General features: G+C 44.2%; 1 protein-coding gene across 2 annotated transcripts in view; it reads left to right on the top strand.

The window, feature by feature from the left end:
• Window positions 1-17,165, top strand: part of ORC4 (origin recognition complex subunit 4) — a 359,395-nt gene that overhangs the window by 101,446 nt on the left and 240,784 nt on the right. For both annotated transcript variants that reach the window (XM_085645614.1, XM_085645615.1), the window contains one exon: window positions 12,521-12,569. In XM_085645614.1, the coding sequence (XP_085501740.1) occupies window positions 12,521-12,569 (49 nt within the window). The remainder of the gene's footprint in view (window positions 1-12,520; window positions 12,570-17,165) is intronic.

The following is a 17,165-nucleotide window of genomic DNA, read 5'->3' on the forward strand; positions in this document are numbered from 1 at the left end:
CATTGAGGAAGGAAATCTCAGTATGGTATCATCATTTTAATAGAAGCTGAAGATCAGGAGATTCCTCCTTCAACGACGGTGTGGACCCAAACCCCCCTTGGCCCCTCAATAGAATCCCTTTTTGAGCCCTCCTTGAAGGTACTATATAAGCATGTTAAACCTGCTAGTTTGAAAAAGAATCATTTCTTTGTTGTCAATAGACTTTACTATACCCCAGCAAAGATAGCTAAGTTTGTTTCAGCCCCTCCCCCCAGTGCCCGAAATGCCTGCTACCTCCGGCCAACGACCTACATGTCTTTTTTGATTGAATTGAAAATCTTCTGGAAGGAGGTTGGTGACTCTCTCCGAGATATTTTTAAGACCAATATTGATATCAATTTGTCATTAGTTTTTTGGGGAGATGATGGTATAATCTGTCAAACAGTTTCACAGTTATATAGAGGTTTATTATTTTATCTGGTTCTATTAGCTCGGAGAGAGATCTGCAGGAAATGGAAAGAGCCCCTACCGCCGAGAAGGGAGGACTGGCTTAAAGCCTTGTTTGCTATGGACCGACTGGAATATGATGGTGTAGAGGATAAGCCATCTAACATTTGGCATCCTTTTATGAGTTGGGGTCGTAATTTAAGGTTAATATAGTTGGTCCAATGATTACACCAAGTTCCCTTATGAAAAAAAAGGGATTGGTCGGGAGACCAATGCGAATGCGGTAAGCCGGGAGGCCCATAGATCGTTATAGCAGCTTCATAAGACCCGCAGAGGCGTAAATGGTGAGATGAGGACCAAAAAAAATGTGTTTGCTTCTCACTGGTCAGCAGCATCAGGGTCATGTCATCAGCATTCACCTCTTCTTTCATCAGCTGTTCCTGTTCATCCAGTAGCACACCAGTGTTGGCATTGTTGCTGTTCCCCAACTGGTGTCCTCGTCGCATGCAGGCACATCTACTTTGACTGCACCGAAATACATGATGTGTAACCATCGGCAGCTGCCATAAGTCAAGCATTGGAAAAGGCATGCTACTGAGTTTGCTCAGTGGGTTGTGTACTCGCTGCAAAGATTTGTATGTAAGCTAAAAGCCACGGGTGCCAATGGCAGCACAGCTCTTCGCTCATCCAGGGTACATAAAATTAGTACCATTGAGTTAGGTTCCTATAAGACCTGTTTTCTTGTTTAAAGAATTTAGTAGTTTAGTAGAGGAATGTTAAAAAAAATAAAATAACAAAACATATTTGTTGCTAATTGACAAAGGAACAGTGATACTTAAAATCGAAGGAAACTCCCTGGTGGTCACTGAAGACTGGTGTTACATATTCTTCATAATTTGCCTGTGCTTACAAGAATCATTTACAACATAAAAAGAACTCCTTTTATGATTTTTATTTTGAGTCTACAGCAACAGTGGATATTTTAGACCGCCATAGCAATCTTTGTTAAATTTTTTTCTTGTCCATTTGTGATTACCAGTGCTTGTCCAAACATTGCCTGGCAAGTCACAATGAACACTACGAAGTTTTTCTCCAAGCATCTTGCCTACTGGTGCAGGTGGTCTCCCTGACCGCCTGTAGTCTGGGTGTCTATCGATTCGTGGTGTTTAAAAGTATTATTTGTAACCCCGTTTGCCCCCCCACTCTGCAAAGAAATTCTTGTTTGGGCCACCCAGAATGCCAATGTTATTATTATTTTTTTTAATCCATATAAAAATTCTGCTATTCTCCCTCTTTTGCTATAACAGTTTTTCCCGTTGGTCATGCACCTCTTTCCCCACTGCCCCACCTTGCCATGGGTTGCAAACAGTTTGAATATCACTTCTGTAATCAGTATCTTGTTCACTGCATCCAAGAGGGCCTCACCAAATCACAATGCAAGTAAAAAAATCTTTGGTTGAAACTATGTATTTGCATGACTTTCAAAGAAACTGGCTGTAGAATGAACATGTCTGCAGGCTTCCATTGTCTGTGTCTTTAGCTACGCTTCACTGGCACGATCCAGGAATCCTGCCACACATGTGGGTGTATTAAAATTGTGTGGAACCACATACTTGGCAAACTCAAACTATGAAAGATGGTGTAGATCTTACTGCTGTTTTATTAATGTGTTCCACAACCTCTTTGTGAGCTGAAGTTTCCCAAGTGCTATGATTCAGTCAGACCTAGCTGCGTCATAGCGTTTAAAAAAAACTTTTAGCCATGTTGTACAGCAGCTACTGCTGCTATGCAACATGTGTCAAACCCACATTGTCCAAACGAATAGATTTCGCAGAGGCAAATCCTATGGACTTTGCCAATGCTTGTTTCCTACTTTTAGTCTCTTATGGTTGCTGAGCTTGTATGTGTTTTATTGTGGAAGGGTGAGTGGGAGAATGCAAGAATGAGTCGGTGGGTAGATGAGTAGATGCACGACTGCAAGGTTGAGTCCAGAATGCATGTATGTTGAATTATTGAGTGCCTATGGTCTCCAGTGGCTGAAGAAGCAGCCAGAGCTGTTGGCACTGCCAATACTCGATTTATAACTTCGCAAGCTTCATGAAGTACGCACATTTTAAAGCTTTTAAGTTGACAAAAGCCAGTGTTGTAAATTTTACACCCCTCTAAGCCCAGACTCCTTTGGTATAAAGCGGTCTAGTAGTGTGCCTCGTTCAGTCCGTGCCGCAACACTACATTGGGAATGAATTTAGCGCACTACATAATCTTTTAACATAGCATGGTTTTTGGTTGCATTTGTATTTGCTTTGCATTGCAAAGAGAACAAAATGTACCACAGATCCAAAGAAACACTGGTCTGGAACGCTTATGCAAATTCCACTGCCTTGCATTAAGCTTACTCTTTTTTTTTTCCAAAGCATAGTTGGGGGTATCTATGGTGTTAATATATATATATTATTTTAAAAGGGCGTTATCCCTCAGAAAATGGCCCAAGTGTTTTCATAGTGGCGAACACCTACCCTCCTTTTCTGTGCAGATATCTGAAGTGTATGATAGAGGATTCTCCTCCTTTTATGATGCAGAAGCAATGTTTTATAGTTATGATGATTGAAGTGTTTTGAAGTTACTGTAAAGAAATAGTATTACCAAAGCCAATTATTTTGGCAGTTGCATAGCTGAAGAGTTTTCTCACGCTTTTATGTGACGCAGGTACTGTCTTGTCAAGGTGCACATACAATTTTCTCTCTTGTTCAGTTTGTCTTTCTTATTGCGTATCTTTCTCTCTCTCCCTCCATCTAAGTCTGCCATTAGCTGTGTTTGTTTTGTCAAACTTTATTATTGCGAGAGTTGCAGGGTCTTCCACAGTATAATAACAAGCACCAGTAAATGTCTACTATCTGAGGCGGCGTTGACTTAGTCAGAAGTGAATTGCTTCTTGAAGAATTCACATCAGATGCTTCCAAAGTTAAGAATAACAAGCTAACGAGGAGGGAGGGGGAGAAGGCAGGGGGGGGTAGTGAGAGCAGACAGCAAGCATGATTCACGCGCTGGAAGGCCTAATGAGCCATGACAGAAAGGCAGATGGCGGCTGCACGCGTGCACACTCGCGTGCACGCAAGCTTTAGGCCACCAAAAGCCTGTGGCAGCACTTTGAAAGCACATACACTAAATGTCTTGCAGAGCAGCGCATGCGCTGCCTCAGCGAGACCTAAAAAGCAAGGAGAAGGATTAGTAAATTAGGGCAGGCAGATATCTAATGCCACAATCAAATGTGCACTACACGTGGTGGACACAGCTGTGAGTGGCATCAATACCTCCATCATGCTGCATAGACGGGCCGCGAAGCAGTCTACCAGTTTCACATCATACCAACGCCGACAACAACTGTACCACCAGCAAAACTGTGGCTACCATAGAAGCTGATACTAAAACGGAGGCAAAGACAGAGGCACTTCCAATAAGGGGGTCTCTGCACCTAAACAGTGATTTGCCCACACTTCCCCCAATCACAAAACACCAGTTGGGGGAAGGCTACAACAGTTCCACCAGTTGTGGCCATACATAACATCAGACCAAAGGGTACCTCAAATAATCCGGCTGGGATATTGCCTAGAACTAACTCAGCAGCCACAAATATCCAGTCAAACCGACACATGCAAAATCCACAGCATCTACATGTGCTGAAGGAAGTAGTAAAGGCCTTATTACTAAAAGGGGCCATAGAACCTGTCCCAAGGAAACATCTCAACAAGGGAGTCTAGTCCCTTTATTTCCTCATACCAAAAAAGGATTTCTCACTACGACCTATCCTAGACCTACATCTGCTCAAGCGATACGTACTGTCAGAACACTTCCATATGGTGACTTTGCCAGACGTGATACCGTACTACAAGAGTGCGGTTTCATTACTACCTTAGATCTGAAAGACTCCTACCTCCACATCCCAGTCTACCTGACACATCGCAAGTACCTACTGTTTGTGGCAAGTGGATGTCACTATCCTTTCGAAGTGCTACAATTCGGGGTGACAACAGACCCAAAGGTGTTCACAAAATGCAGAGCTGTATTAGCAACAAAATTAAGAAGGAAAAACATATGCGCATTTCCATATCTAGACGATTGCCTGATCAAGAGTCCAACCAAAGACAAATGTTTAAAAGACACACAAAGCACAATCAACTTGTTACACAAATTGGGCTTCACAGCCAATACAACAAAATCTCATCTCCAAACGCAGCGATATCTTTGAGCGATACTCAATTCAGTATTGGGGACAGCATACCCCAATCCACCAAAGCGTATCAATCTCCAGAACCAACTGGAAAATTTCCAGCCACATCATTGCCTACCAGTCAAAATAGTGACACACCTTCTAGAGATGATGGCTTCATGCATAGCAATAGTAACTAACACAAGGCTACATGCAAGACCCCTCCAAAAGTGCTTAGAATCCCAATGGTCACAAAGGGGGTCAGCATGGACGATCTAGTGTTGGTTTCACCTAAGGACCATCAGGCTCTACAATGGTGGAACACCTCCAACATACTTAAAGGAAGAGCCTTCAAGGACCCAATCCCACAAGTGACAATTACAACCGATGCTTCACTCATGGGGTGGGGTGCTCGTATGAAGGTAATAGTGGTTCAGGGACACTGGACCACACAATAACACACCTTCATCTAATTTGTTATGCTCGCAAATGTTATTGGTAGTTTCTGTACACTTTGCCTCTCATTGCCTTTTTTTCTTAATTCCATCTTCCTTCTCATTTCCATATTTCAATCCACCTTCTTTCTCATTTCCATTTTTCTGAATTCCAATATGCAGAGAGCTGCTCTTATACACATATGTAGAATTGAGATCCAAGCTAAATGTCAGTCACTGCTACATGAAAGCACTGTCTAGCTGTCATTGGTCCTTAAAAATGCGCGTTGTATTCTTGTTTTCCTTTGCTTAAGGCAAGTGGTGAAAACAAATGAAGTAAAATTTAATTAATATGCTGGATTCACTGAAATTGCTTTGCTAAGTCAAAAGTCTGACCTATTCTCGTTTCTTTTGAGTACCTTCAGTCGTCTGAATAGGCTTCCACTCAAAGCCACTATAAAATGGTACCTTTGTAAGCAAATTATATCTTACTTGACAATGGTTCACTACTTTATCACATTCACGCTTTTAAGCAACTTTATTTCCTGTTTTCAGAAATGGAAAGAAGTACTGCAAGATTAACGAGTGAGGAGGAGGGAAAATAAAGGATAAGGAGAGGAAGGAGTAAGATACTGGAGCATAATCTACAGTTATTTTATTTTTCACTAGTCCTATTGAAAAGGAAATTGACCGCCTAGAAAATAGTATTCAGTCAAACGAACAGTAGCATCTACAATTAAACCGAAATTTGGCGATGGAGACATGAAATATTTTCAAGAGTTAGCTCAGGAATTGGCTCTGTGCATTCTTGCTTTCTGCACCACCATGGATTGGTAGGATCCTGACCACCTTAATATAGCTCACCGACTAAACTTCTCAGGCTATTTTTTTCCTGTAACCGTGGAACCAGGTTGAAATTGAGACTAATTGGCAAGAAAGATTATCTGTACTACTGTAGACTGACTGGTAATCTCTCCATTATCCGTGATTACTTTACTTGGTTTTAAATACATTGAGAGCAATTGCATTGTGATATGTTACATCCTGAGTGCCTTTAGCTCGTAGGTAAGTATTACAAATGCTAACACACAAATACACACCCTTTTTATTTCTAGTTTTTCTTAATAAAAGTAGTATATGTAGTTAATGTAATTAATTGACACTTTTTTTTTTTTAAAACACATTTTATTGATTTTCGATAATACCGGTTGGGAAAACGCCCTACAGAAAGACATTGACACCAGGGTAATCCAGATATACACTGTTGGTACGTATTATTAACTGCAATAAACATGTAACACATCTCAAACTTTGCGCAGACAGATCCCAAATCCATACAGTGAAAAAGGTGTAAAAGGGAGCTCAAACATGCAGTATTAATATGTTGTGTGTGGTCTGGGATGATCTGAAGAGTGGTGTTAAATATGGCCATCAAGGGGTTTGTGGGAAAGGGGGAAAGACTAATACCCCGATACGTTGCCCATTGGGACCATATTTTCCTATGTTTCCGGGGGCAACCGCATGCCTGGAAAACTGCCAGTTCAGCGCCCATACATCTGTCTAGTTCCTTTCTCCATTTCCCAACCGTCTGAGGGGAGACCCCTTTCCATAACCGGGCGATGTCTCGTTTAGCGTTCGTGAGGGCCAGGAAGAGCAGGTGCTGCTTGTACCGGTTTCCCCCTATCCCTTCCTTGCTATGTAATAGGAACAGTTTTGGGTCATAAGGAAGATCCCAACCCAATACCTCGTCCAAACTTTACGCCAGAAGGGAATTATGGCAGTGTAGCTCCACACTGTATGCAAAATGGTTCCCTCCTCTCTCTCACATTGCAAACATTGGGCGGACTAAACGACTCCCATCCTCCAAAGACTGAGTGTAGTATAATAGACCCAATGTACATATTTCAACTGGATACCTAGAGGACATAGGTGCGCCCCACGGGCTGGCCAAGGCCTCAGCCCAGTCATCGTCAGTTAGGTCTGTTATATCGTCCAGCCACGTCTGCCTGGTCTTATGCAGTGTTTTGGAATGTGTGGTCAGGGTCTGGTAGACCTGTCTAATTTTATGCGCCCCTAGGTCCCCCATAAGGAGACAGCCCTCGAGAGGGTGGAACTCAGGCAAGCTGTCCAGGGTACGAATTGTAGGAGTCCGGGCGTGGCGTAATTGCAGATATGTATAAAATTGTGATTTATGCAACTGGAATTCCACCTGCAGCTGCTGAAAAGATTTCAAGGTCGCTCCCTTCATGATATCTCCCAGTGTGGATATACAGATCACATCCCATTGGTGAAATCCTGGCAGGGCAGCAACTTGGCGTAGCTGGGTTCCGTGCCAGAGGGGAGTCGCCTGGGTCAGCCGACCGTTCCACCCCATCCGCCCGACAACGTACCGCCAGAGCAGGATTACAGTCCTGCAGGCATGGAGTAGGGAATCGAGGTTCCGTGCACAATAGAGTAACTGCAGGAGAGGGGCCCTTTCCATAGCTGCGTGTTCCAATGCAAACGCAGGGTCCGATGGCGAAGTGTACCACCATTCATTGATGATCAGCCAATGAGAGGCGGCACTATAGAAAAAAACGTCGGTTGGGGCGATACCCCCATAGTATGTTGATTGCACACATGTTTGGAGCGGCACCCGAACCGCCCCACCATTCCACAGGAATTTGTTGTGGATGGCATTAATGTTTGCAAACCAGGATCTTGGTATGTAGTATGGGAAGTTTTGTAACCGGTATAGTAATTTAGGTATGGAGACCATCTTAAAAATCGCTGAGCGCCCGTACAAAGAAAGCGGGAGAGAGAACCATACTGACGTCTCCTCACAGAGAACAGCGAGAAGGGGATTGAGGTTGTGAGCCCATAAGATCTTTGTGCAGGGCGATATATAGACACCCACGTATTTAAAACCCCCTGTTGCTCGGGTCAGTTGGGCCGCCCATTTATCACTACCCTGATTGCCACACATTGGGAATAAGACTGATTTGGAGGGGTTAGTGTGAAGCCCAGTGGTCTGGCCAAAAACTCAGGATCTGTAGGATGCGCGATCCCGAAAACCAAGGGTCCGTCATGAAAAAGAGGGCATCGTCTGTATACAATGCGATCAGAATGCGACAATAGCCAATCAAATCCCCGACGCACCGGATCCCTGCGCAGCCAAAGATTCCACTGCCAGGGCGAATAACAGGGGATAGAGGGCAGCCCTGCCACGTACCGCGACTGCTGGGGAAGGGAGGCGAGGTGTGACCGGCAATGCGCACTGAGGCGGTGGGGTCCGTATACAGAAGTCGAACATAGACCTAAAAATGCAGCCCAAAATTGATGGCGTCCAAAAGCTAGAAGAGGTACACCCAGCTGAGGGAGTCGAACGCCTTGTCAATGACCGCAAGCAGTATGGCTGCAGGGCGCCCCAGCTTATGGGCCATCGCCAAGGCATTATGAACCCAACGGATGTTATGTCTGGTGGCCCTGTATGGCATCAGGCCAGACTGGTCTGGGTGAATCAAGTCCTGTATGGAGGCGCGCAGGCGATCGTCCAGGACCTTGCCAAGCAATTTGGGCTCAAAGTTAATGAGGGAAATGGTTGTGTAAGAGGACGGCTCATCCAGAGGGCGACCTGGCTTCAGATTTCATTTTTTTTTAAAGTGAATTTTTAAGGTTTTTAAAATGATATATCCTAAGTGTAACATGTAACCTTTGCGAGTGAGTGTGTGAGGGGCTGTATGGGTTTGTGACTGGGTGTGAGTGGTTTTGTAGGTAGGTGGGTGTGTGAGTGGCTATACAAGTCTGTGAGTAGGTGTGTGAGTAGCTGTCTGGATTGGTGAGTGGATGTGTGAGATTCAGTGAGTCAGTGCATGAGTAGCATTGTGAGTGTGTGACCGGTTTTGTGAGTGGCTTTATGGGTCTGTGAATGGGTGTATGAGTGGCTGTATGGATCTGTAAATGGGTGTGTGATTGGCTGTCTTTGAATGTCAGTGGTCCATGCCAGCTCTCCACCTCCTGCGGGAGCCGGCATTGCTCCTGCACGTGGGAAGCTGCACAAAATGCAGCTGCCTGCATGCGGGAGCAATCCTTTCAACTGTTTTCCTGGCCGTTTGATAGTGGGCATGAAAACAGATGAAAACTCTGCTCCCTCTGCTGGGAGCGGAGTTACTATTTGCTCTCACTTGGCGGCAGCTGTGAAATCTCCACTAAGCAAGAGCAAACAGCCATGTCCTGGGGGTGGGCACCCCGGGACATAGTAAGCCGGCTCTGAGAGGTGACGGTCCCCAGTACCATTAATGGTTCCAGGAGGGGGCCACGCGGCCCTTCTCTCCCTTTGCATTTGGCCATGCCTCAGGGAGGTGATGGTACCTGGGGCAAATATGGCCCAGGAGCGAGGTCTTGCAGCCCCCCTTCCTTTTTTTTCAGTACATTTGTGCCCGGGGGGGGGGCAGTCCCTGGGCAATTAGGAAGTAGGAGGGAGGACCGCGAGGCCCCCCTCTTTTTCAATTCATAAGCCCTGGTGAGATAGTATTCCCCGGGGCCTTCAAAGGTCTGAGGAGTTGTTCCGCTCACCCCCTCCTGTTATAAAAAGAAACACCGGGGAGTTGGTGTCTTCGGGGGAGGGGGGGGGTAAAACTTCCCTTGCGGAGAAGGGCCACATGCGTCCCCTCCAATTTACAGTTTTAAAAGCATGCCCCCAGGACCTGGCTCTCCAGGGGGTTCATAAAAGGTTTTTATTTTTTATTTTTTATTTTTTTACCAGGTGGGGAACCCCAGGGCTAGGGTGTTCTGGGTATTCCTGATTGGCCGCCAACACTTCAATCAGGAAGTGTTGGCAGCCAGTCAAATTTTAGCACAGGGACTCTCTGATTCGTGGAGTACCCACATCTCTAGATATACAAATTTGGTTTTCAGTTAATATCTCTAAAACTACTGAATGGATTCACACCAGATCACAAAAAGCACGCCTTTTGGACCAAGAGCTAGCTTTCTGCCAAATTTGGTGTGATTCCGTTGAGCGTTTTGGGTTGTAGTCATGTTCAAAATCCCTATGGGAAATTGCATGAGAAAAATGTGTTTTGGAACCCCTCTTTTTCATCGGCCCACGCTTGACAAGTCACCCTGAAACTGTAAAGACAGCAGCTGAAGTGAACGGCGTACTAGGTTTCAAAATTTTGTGAAGATTCGTCAAACCATGCAAATAATTATTGGCAAAACAGGAAAAGATTTTCCTTTGAAAACAAGGTCGACCGCCAGTAGGAGATATATTCACTGAAAAAAAGCAATGGTTACAGGGACGTTATAGTTAGGCTCAGATTTCACTTGTACAAAAGCAGAGAAATTCAGCAGTTATAGTCAGCTGTGCTAACTATAACTTACGCCCCCGCAGTGCACTGATTATAACCTTACATATTCCATCACTCATGACCTGGTCAGAGACATTACTGATGACATCTCAAATGGCATCCCTCATGTCTCTTGGTGCCCTGGTCCCATCCAGGGCACACAGTGTGCACGATGGGGACCGCGGGGCGGAGCCTCATGGCCCTGCCGTCCCATCCGGCTCCCCGCCTCTTGCGGTGGCTGTTATTGCTGCTGCACTCAGTGAGCTGCTGGAAATGCAGCTCCCTGTGTGCAGAAGCAATAGTTTCATCTCTTTCCGTGCCTTCATGTCTATAGGCAGGGAAAGAGATGAAAACAGCTCCTGCCCGCTGGAACTTCAATGTTTGCTTTTGCTTGGTGAGAGCTGTCTGCTCCCACCAACCAAAAGCAAACCGCTATGTCCCGTGGGTGGGCACCCCAGGACATAGCAGGAGCTGGCCATGAGGGGGTGGCGGTCCATGTGCCATAATTGGCTCCAGGAGGGGGCGGTTGCGCAGCCCTTCCTTCTGAGCATGGGCTGGCCTATGGGAGGTTGCGATGTATGGCCCGGGAGGGGACCGCATAGCCCCCCTCCCAGCATCATTTATTATTAGGTGGTGGTCAGGGGGGGTCCGTGCGAGCCCTGGCAATTAATTTTATTGCTCCAGGGAGGTGGTGATCCCCAGACTTCTTCGAAGCCCAGGGGGGGAAGGGGTCCGCACGGCCCCCTCCATAATTTAAACAAAGCCCACAGTGAGGTGGTGGTCCCCGGGGGCTATATGAGCCTTAGGAGGGGGCCCCATGCCCCCCCCTTTTTTTAATGCCTCTTTGACCTGGCCCACCCGGGGGCACTATTCAGAACAGCGCAGGCTTTTTATTAGGTCTCGGATTTGCTGCTCCATTGCATTTCCACTACAAAAATTGGGAAAAAATGCATTTTTACCCTGACAGGGTCCCTCTGGGACCCCATGACCAGAGCTAAGGGGTCAGGGTATTTCTACCCTGCCCCCTTATTTCTTTTTGTTTTTTTGAAACTTGTTTGTGGTACTTGTCTGAAGCAGAGTCCAAAGATGGCTGCCAGCACTTCCTGGTTGAAGTGTTGGAATCCAATCAGATTTTAGCATGGGGACTGTCTGAGCCTTAAAGGATCTGCGTCCTTAGATATCCAAATTTGGATGTCTTTCAATATCTCAAACTACTGAACAGATTTACACCAAATAACAAAAGGGTTCTTTCTGCCAAATTTGATGTAATTCCATCCAACGGTTCGGGCTGTAGTCGTGTCTAAAATCTTTTCTCTGCTACTTCTTGACGGACCGCCCCAAACTTTACATAAACAGCAAGAATCACCAGCACACAATGTTTTAAAAAGATTGTGTATGATTCGTCAGACGTCACCAAAGATATAGGGAAGTCAAAGGATTTTCCTATGGAAACATGGTCCTAACTATAACTACCTACTGGCGACTGCTAGTAGGTAACATAAATATACACTGTTCCAGTTAAGACACTTCAAAAACTAACTTAACTGTTAAGTGAAAGACTGACACTAACTTGTGATGTCAAACCTCCTGATGTAACTCCTGGGATGTAACGGGATGTAATGATACCCGATGTAGTGCCTGCGAAGGAAAGCTAACATAGCCTCACTCACATTCCAACCCCTTCTTCTCCCTCTTTATCACTCCACTTTCCTAAATAATAAATCATACTATTTTCTCCAGTGCAATTGCAAAAAAATTTTTTCTAGTGTTTATCTTTTATTCACATCTTAAACACAAATAAAATGGGAGCGCTATTATTGAGGAAGAATTAAGAATATTTGCAAAAATGATCTAATAAATCATTGAATCCTACCAGAAAATAAACAGTGCACTTTTTTGTTGCTCTAATAAATGGATGCCTGCTCATGTATTTGATATCCTATTAAATGACCTGATGGTGTATTAAGGAACTGTAGTGGTTTACCCACATCCTTCGTTTCTGTCTTGCAAAATGAACATATCTTAAAATGTAATGCGGCAGTGTGTATAGTGGGTGTTGTATTTGACAATGAAGATTTTGACACCATTAAGAATACATTTCAACATTAATCTTTTTTTTGTTCTAGGGAAGCTTTGCAGAAAACCTTGCTTTTCTCCTTGAAGCTTTAAAGAAAGGTAAATAGCTGTCACAAAACCTGTCTCTGTAAGAAAGTAAAGATCGATAATGATATAAATCATTTGAATGAGATATGTCTTTATTTTAGTTTCTTCATAAAGCACTGATGAAAGTTCTAGGAAAATGTTAGTTCCGCAAATATAAGATTATTTTTAAAGCCAGATTACAAACAGTTATGTAATGGTGTTGTGTAGTTCCTATAAACCTAAATAGGATCTGCACGTTTAGACAACATAGACTGTGGGATTGGTGTCCAGACTGATTCCAGACACCCCCCATGCCGTCACCGTCCCCCCCCCCCCGCCACCTGGTATGTTTACCTGGAGACCAACTGGCTCACAGTGCCAGTGTATACTCCTCCTACCAAGGAGAGAATAGTTCTTGGCAACTATCGAACATGACAACTCTGTCCCATCTGGGATAGTGGAAACAGTACAGTACCTTTCGCTCAGTCACTTGTGCTCACTTTGCACAGAATAAACCGTGGGGACGTGTTCACTGAGCATTTATTGACCAGCAACATTCTAGCATAAAATAGGTGTGCTGAAACAACCATAAGACACAAACAGATATAAATGATTATAAGCACCAATAGAGTAAAAGGATGGTAGATTCCTAACATAGTGCTAATACAATGAATACAGGCAGGTATAAAAATACATGGCAGTAATAATGCATACTCCTACGATGCAACCCTAACTAGATGTACCTAAGAGTACCTAGCGTGTATGCAGGTGTAGAGCCAAGAATGACCCTAAGATAAAGCCATCCCTATTACCTGAAATGAGAGACTGTGGGACTCCGTCTTGGTCTCGAGATGGACACCCTGCGAGGGATGTCAGACCACTGGGAGCTGGAGTGTCTGCACGCAGGAACCTCAGCGTCTTGCGTCTGCATGGAAGTCCTTTTTCTCCTCACCTCTCCTGCTTCAGCAAAGATATGGTTTTTATATACCAAAGTGGTACCCTCATGGGATCTACCTTGCTGTGTCATGGCGGACTAGGATGACAGAAGGAAGGACCCTTATATATAGTTATTATGCAGGAGATGGTATTCCTGCTGAGATTCCAAGAATCCTCATGCATAATGAATGTGGCTAGTTTTCGGAGAAAACCCCACGTCATTTAAGCAGTACCGTAACTAGGTAAAAGGTCAGTCACTAGAACCGTTATGTAGTGTAATGGCAGGGGAAATGTACGTAAAAGTCTGGTTACTACCTTAGCCTATATCAGGGTACCTGTATGAAATAAAATGCCCTCTCCTCATCCGAGTAGACGACATACTAAAAGACTAAATTAAGTTCTAAAAATACGCAGAATATTAAAAAGTCCATAAGTAAAAGAATGCGTAAAAAATGCTAAAATTCTAGCATAAGCATTAGAAGTCTATAAAAATATGTTCGTATAGATGGTCTGAACAACTATGAGTGCCTGAAAGCCATACTGCTCAGCAACAGAAGCAAAAAGTATTTCTTGTTTTAAAATTCCAGATTTGGTTGTTTTGATAAAGGGCCACATTTTTCCCAGCACACAATGAGCCAAATGTTTGTGCCCTGTGTGGGATATGCAACATCACTGTTGCTTGCAATTGCAGACGACGGACCCTGCAACATCTCACAGATCAGGTCAATCGAGCACTGATGATCTTCTGTATTGCCCACAGCTGATGCTGGGGAAGCCTGTATGACATTCAAGGCCTGAGTGCTTGTAGAGGAGCCGGTCTCCTTTCCAACAGGAGCGGAAGCGTCCAGTGGTGGCTCTAATAACGCAGACCTCAACATGGGAATACGCTGAGGACACAGCAATACATGGGCTGTTATCGGGTCCAGTAAAGCATCCATGTCTGGTGGCGCAACCGATGGAAGTGTTAGACAGAGATCAAACATGCATTTTTGTCCGCAGAACAGGCATCGGAGGACAGGCAAAACAGTCAATCCAGACTGGTCGAAACGATAGGAACCAAGCTTAGTTTTCGAAGGCAAGGTGTGCCCAGATGGAGTACCATGCGATCATGCTATCGGCACGCCAAGAGCGTTTTTTCCATCTCCTTGGTGACTGGGACGTCCTTTGCATAGTAGAAAAAATTACAATTAGGATTCCTGCTATTAGTAACAGGATCAGCGGAAGTCCTTCAAAAATGCTTCCGAATGCGGAGTGTATGAAGGCTGGAATCACTCCGAAGACTGGCTGAAAGGTGCTTAACAGTCCCGAACCTATGGTCTTAAATAGGTGTACCATACCCTTCGTATCAGACATGTTAAAGATGCATTGTAATATTTCTGTAAAATGGAAAGGGCAGTTTGTTCTTAATAGTGCCTGTATCTCCGCTGCGGACCTTGCGACCTGAAGAGCAAAAGTCTCTCGGGCGAAGGTTAAGGGCACAATTTTCTATACAAGCATGGCTTTCATTTGGCTCCGAGTATCAAACTGTATAAAAGAAACATTCAATGAAGGCCATAACGGTGCCTCCCTGACTGTGTGGGTCGGTGGAAACCATACTTGCATACAACAAGTAACCCAGGAGCATACAGTGACAAGATATCAGATGCCCGGAAGCATCCCACAACAACCTTGATCATTCAACATCAAGTAACTTCCATTCGAGAGCAACTTTAACACTGGATTAATCGCGGCAGCCGGGGACCTTTTCAAATGTCTGGACAAGTTTGCAACTGAACAATTACAGGCCCTGTGAAGCATGATATCCTGGCATATGAGAGATCCACTTAGAGTTCTTGCAGTTTGTACCGCTTACAAACTCTTCCATGTCTCCACTCCTGCATCGAAATATGTAAGCAATTCCCAAGATTCCTTGATGAATTCCTTACCCATCGCCTCGTATCTGCCTCCCTGTTGTTCTAGGCAATATTGAAACTGGAAAGTTGTGACCGGTAATGTTATATGGCCATGAATTAACCATTTCGTGGATGGTGACGCTGCCACGGGGAAAGGTAATTGATCCAGTTTTTCAATACGCAGCATTGTATATTTTGCTCCTTTTTGTGCCATTGTTATTTACTTCTTAGTTCAATTCTATGCAGAGTACCAGGACGTACTGTTTATAAATCGCCAAGGCACATTACCGAAACGCAACGATTGTAGCGTCCAGCTTAACAACATAATAGAACGTAATTGAGGCTGTCCGTGCTGTAGTATGGACAACTCCTGTTCTAGTATATCAATAGCAAAAGTTAAAATTTTGCCCAGTGAATAAATCCTGGATGTTAATGTAGTCATACCATTATCAACTACCTCTAAGGCTTTCTCTAGGTTAATTCTATCAATTTCACAAAGTCTCTCCGCTGCTTCCTCTTGTTGAGATTTTCCAGATTTTATTATAAACCGCGTATAAGAAACGTTTCTAACGTGGTTTTCGGGGACCCAATGAAAAGTCCCTTAAATCCACGTCTTCTGATAGTAAGGACAAGTGTTGTTTCACCTGGGATAGTGTCGAGGTTTTTAGCCAAACTAGGCATAACTTCCCAACATTGTATAATGTCACCACCCCTGGATGTTCTCGTTGTACATAGCGTTGGTCTGGCCTGTGGATACTAAACCCTTCGGTGGTACCCCTGAATCTTGACTAGCGCTCGAAAAATGGTACTAGTCCTGCAGGTCTAGTACCTTCAAAAATCTCCTCGACCTAACTTCACCCTACTTGACCTCCGTCTCTGAAAGCGGAGCAAATGTGACAAGTTAACAAGATTTAAAGGCATCTTTATTGCTCATTAGCTTTGTGAGCAATAAAAATGCCTTTAAATCTTGTTAACTTGTCACATTTGCTCCGTTTTTAAAGACAGAGGATAAAAGTTAGTTTGTTTTCCTACTCGCCAGAAAGGGCGAGTAGGACCTAAAAATAGCTCGTCCTCATTAGTTCTATCTCGCATATGCGAGTGGATTTGTCGAGCCCTGTTGACTGACACCTATTTGAGTCTGTGGGCCAAACTAACCATCCCTTCCAATTGGGTCAGACGAATTGTATGAAATGGAATGTATGCTGTCATCTACTGTATTCCCACCATGTGTCGTAAAGTTTTGTTACCCCTCCGAGTGTGAAGGTTCGGGAAGGAGCCATTTAGAAGCTAGCCTAAGACAAAAGGCCTTATGGTAAATACGAAAATCAGGAACATTTACTCCTCCCAGAGATTTAGTTTTATGAAGAAAAGATAAGGAAAGTCTAGATTTTTTTATTATTCCATAAAAACTTAGAGAGCAGGGAATCAATTAAAAAAATAAATATATATATATATATATATATATATATATATATATTTATTTTTTTTGTAAATTCTTTTTATTGGCATTTGTTGTTATAATCATAAAGACGTTACATTCCGTACAAGTAACTGTGGCACATGTGCAATAGAATTGACCAACATCAATATAGAGAGTACATTTGCGTCTTATTCCGCAGAGATGCGGCATGTGTGGTAGCAGGTGTTCGCCAGAAAGAAAAACTGGGGGGAAGAACCAAATTAGGAGGTGCCATGGGGTTCTTAGTGGTTGGGCCAGACAAATGCTGTGAGTCCGCGGATACCTACTCGACGGTACAGCTGCATCTCGCTTAGGAGGGGCTGGGTGCGCGGGCTGGTGTAG

The sequence above is a fragment of the Triturus cristatus genome, chromosome 3_1, assembly GCF_964204655.1.
Source record: "Triturus cristatus chromosome 3_1, aTriCri1.1, whole genome shotgun sequence".
NCBI classification, from domain to species: domain Eukaryota; kingdom Metazoa; phylum Chordata; class Amphibia; order Caudata; family Salamandridae; genus Triturus; species Triturus cristatus.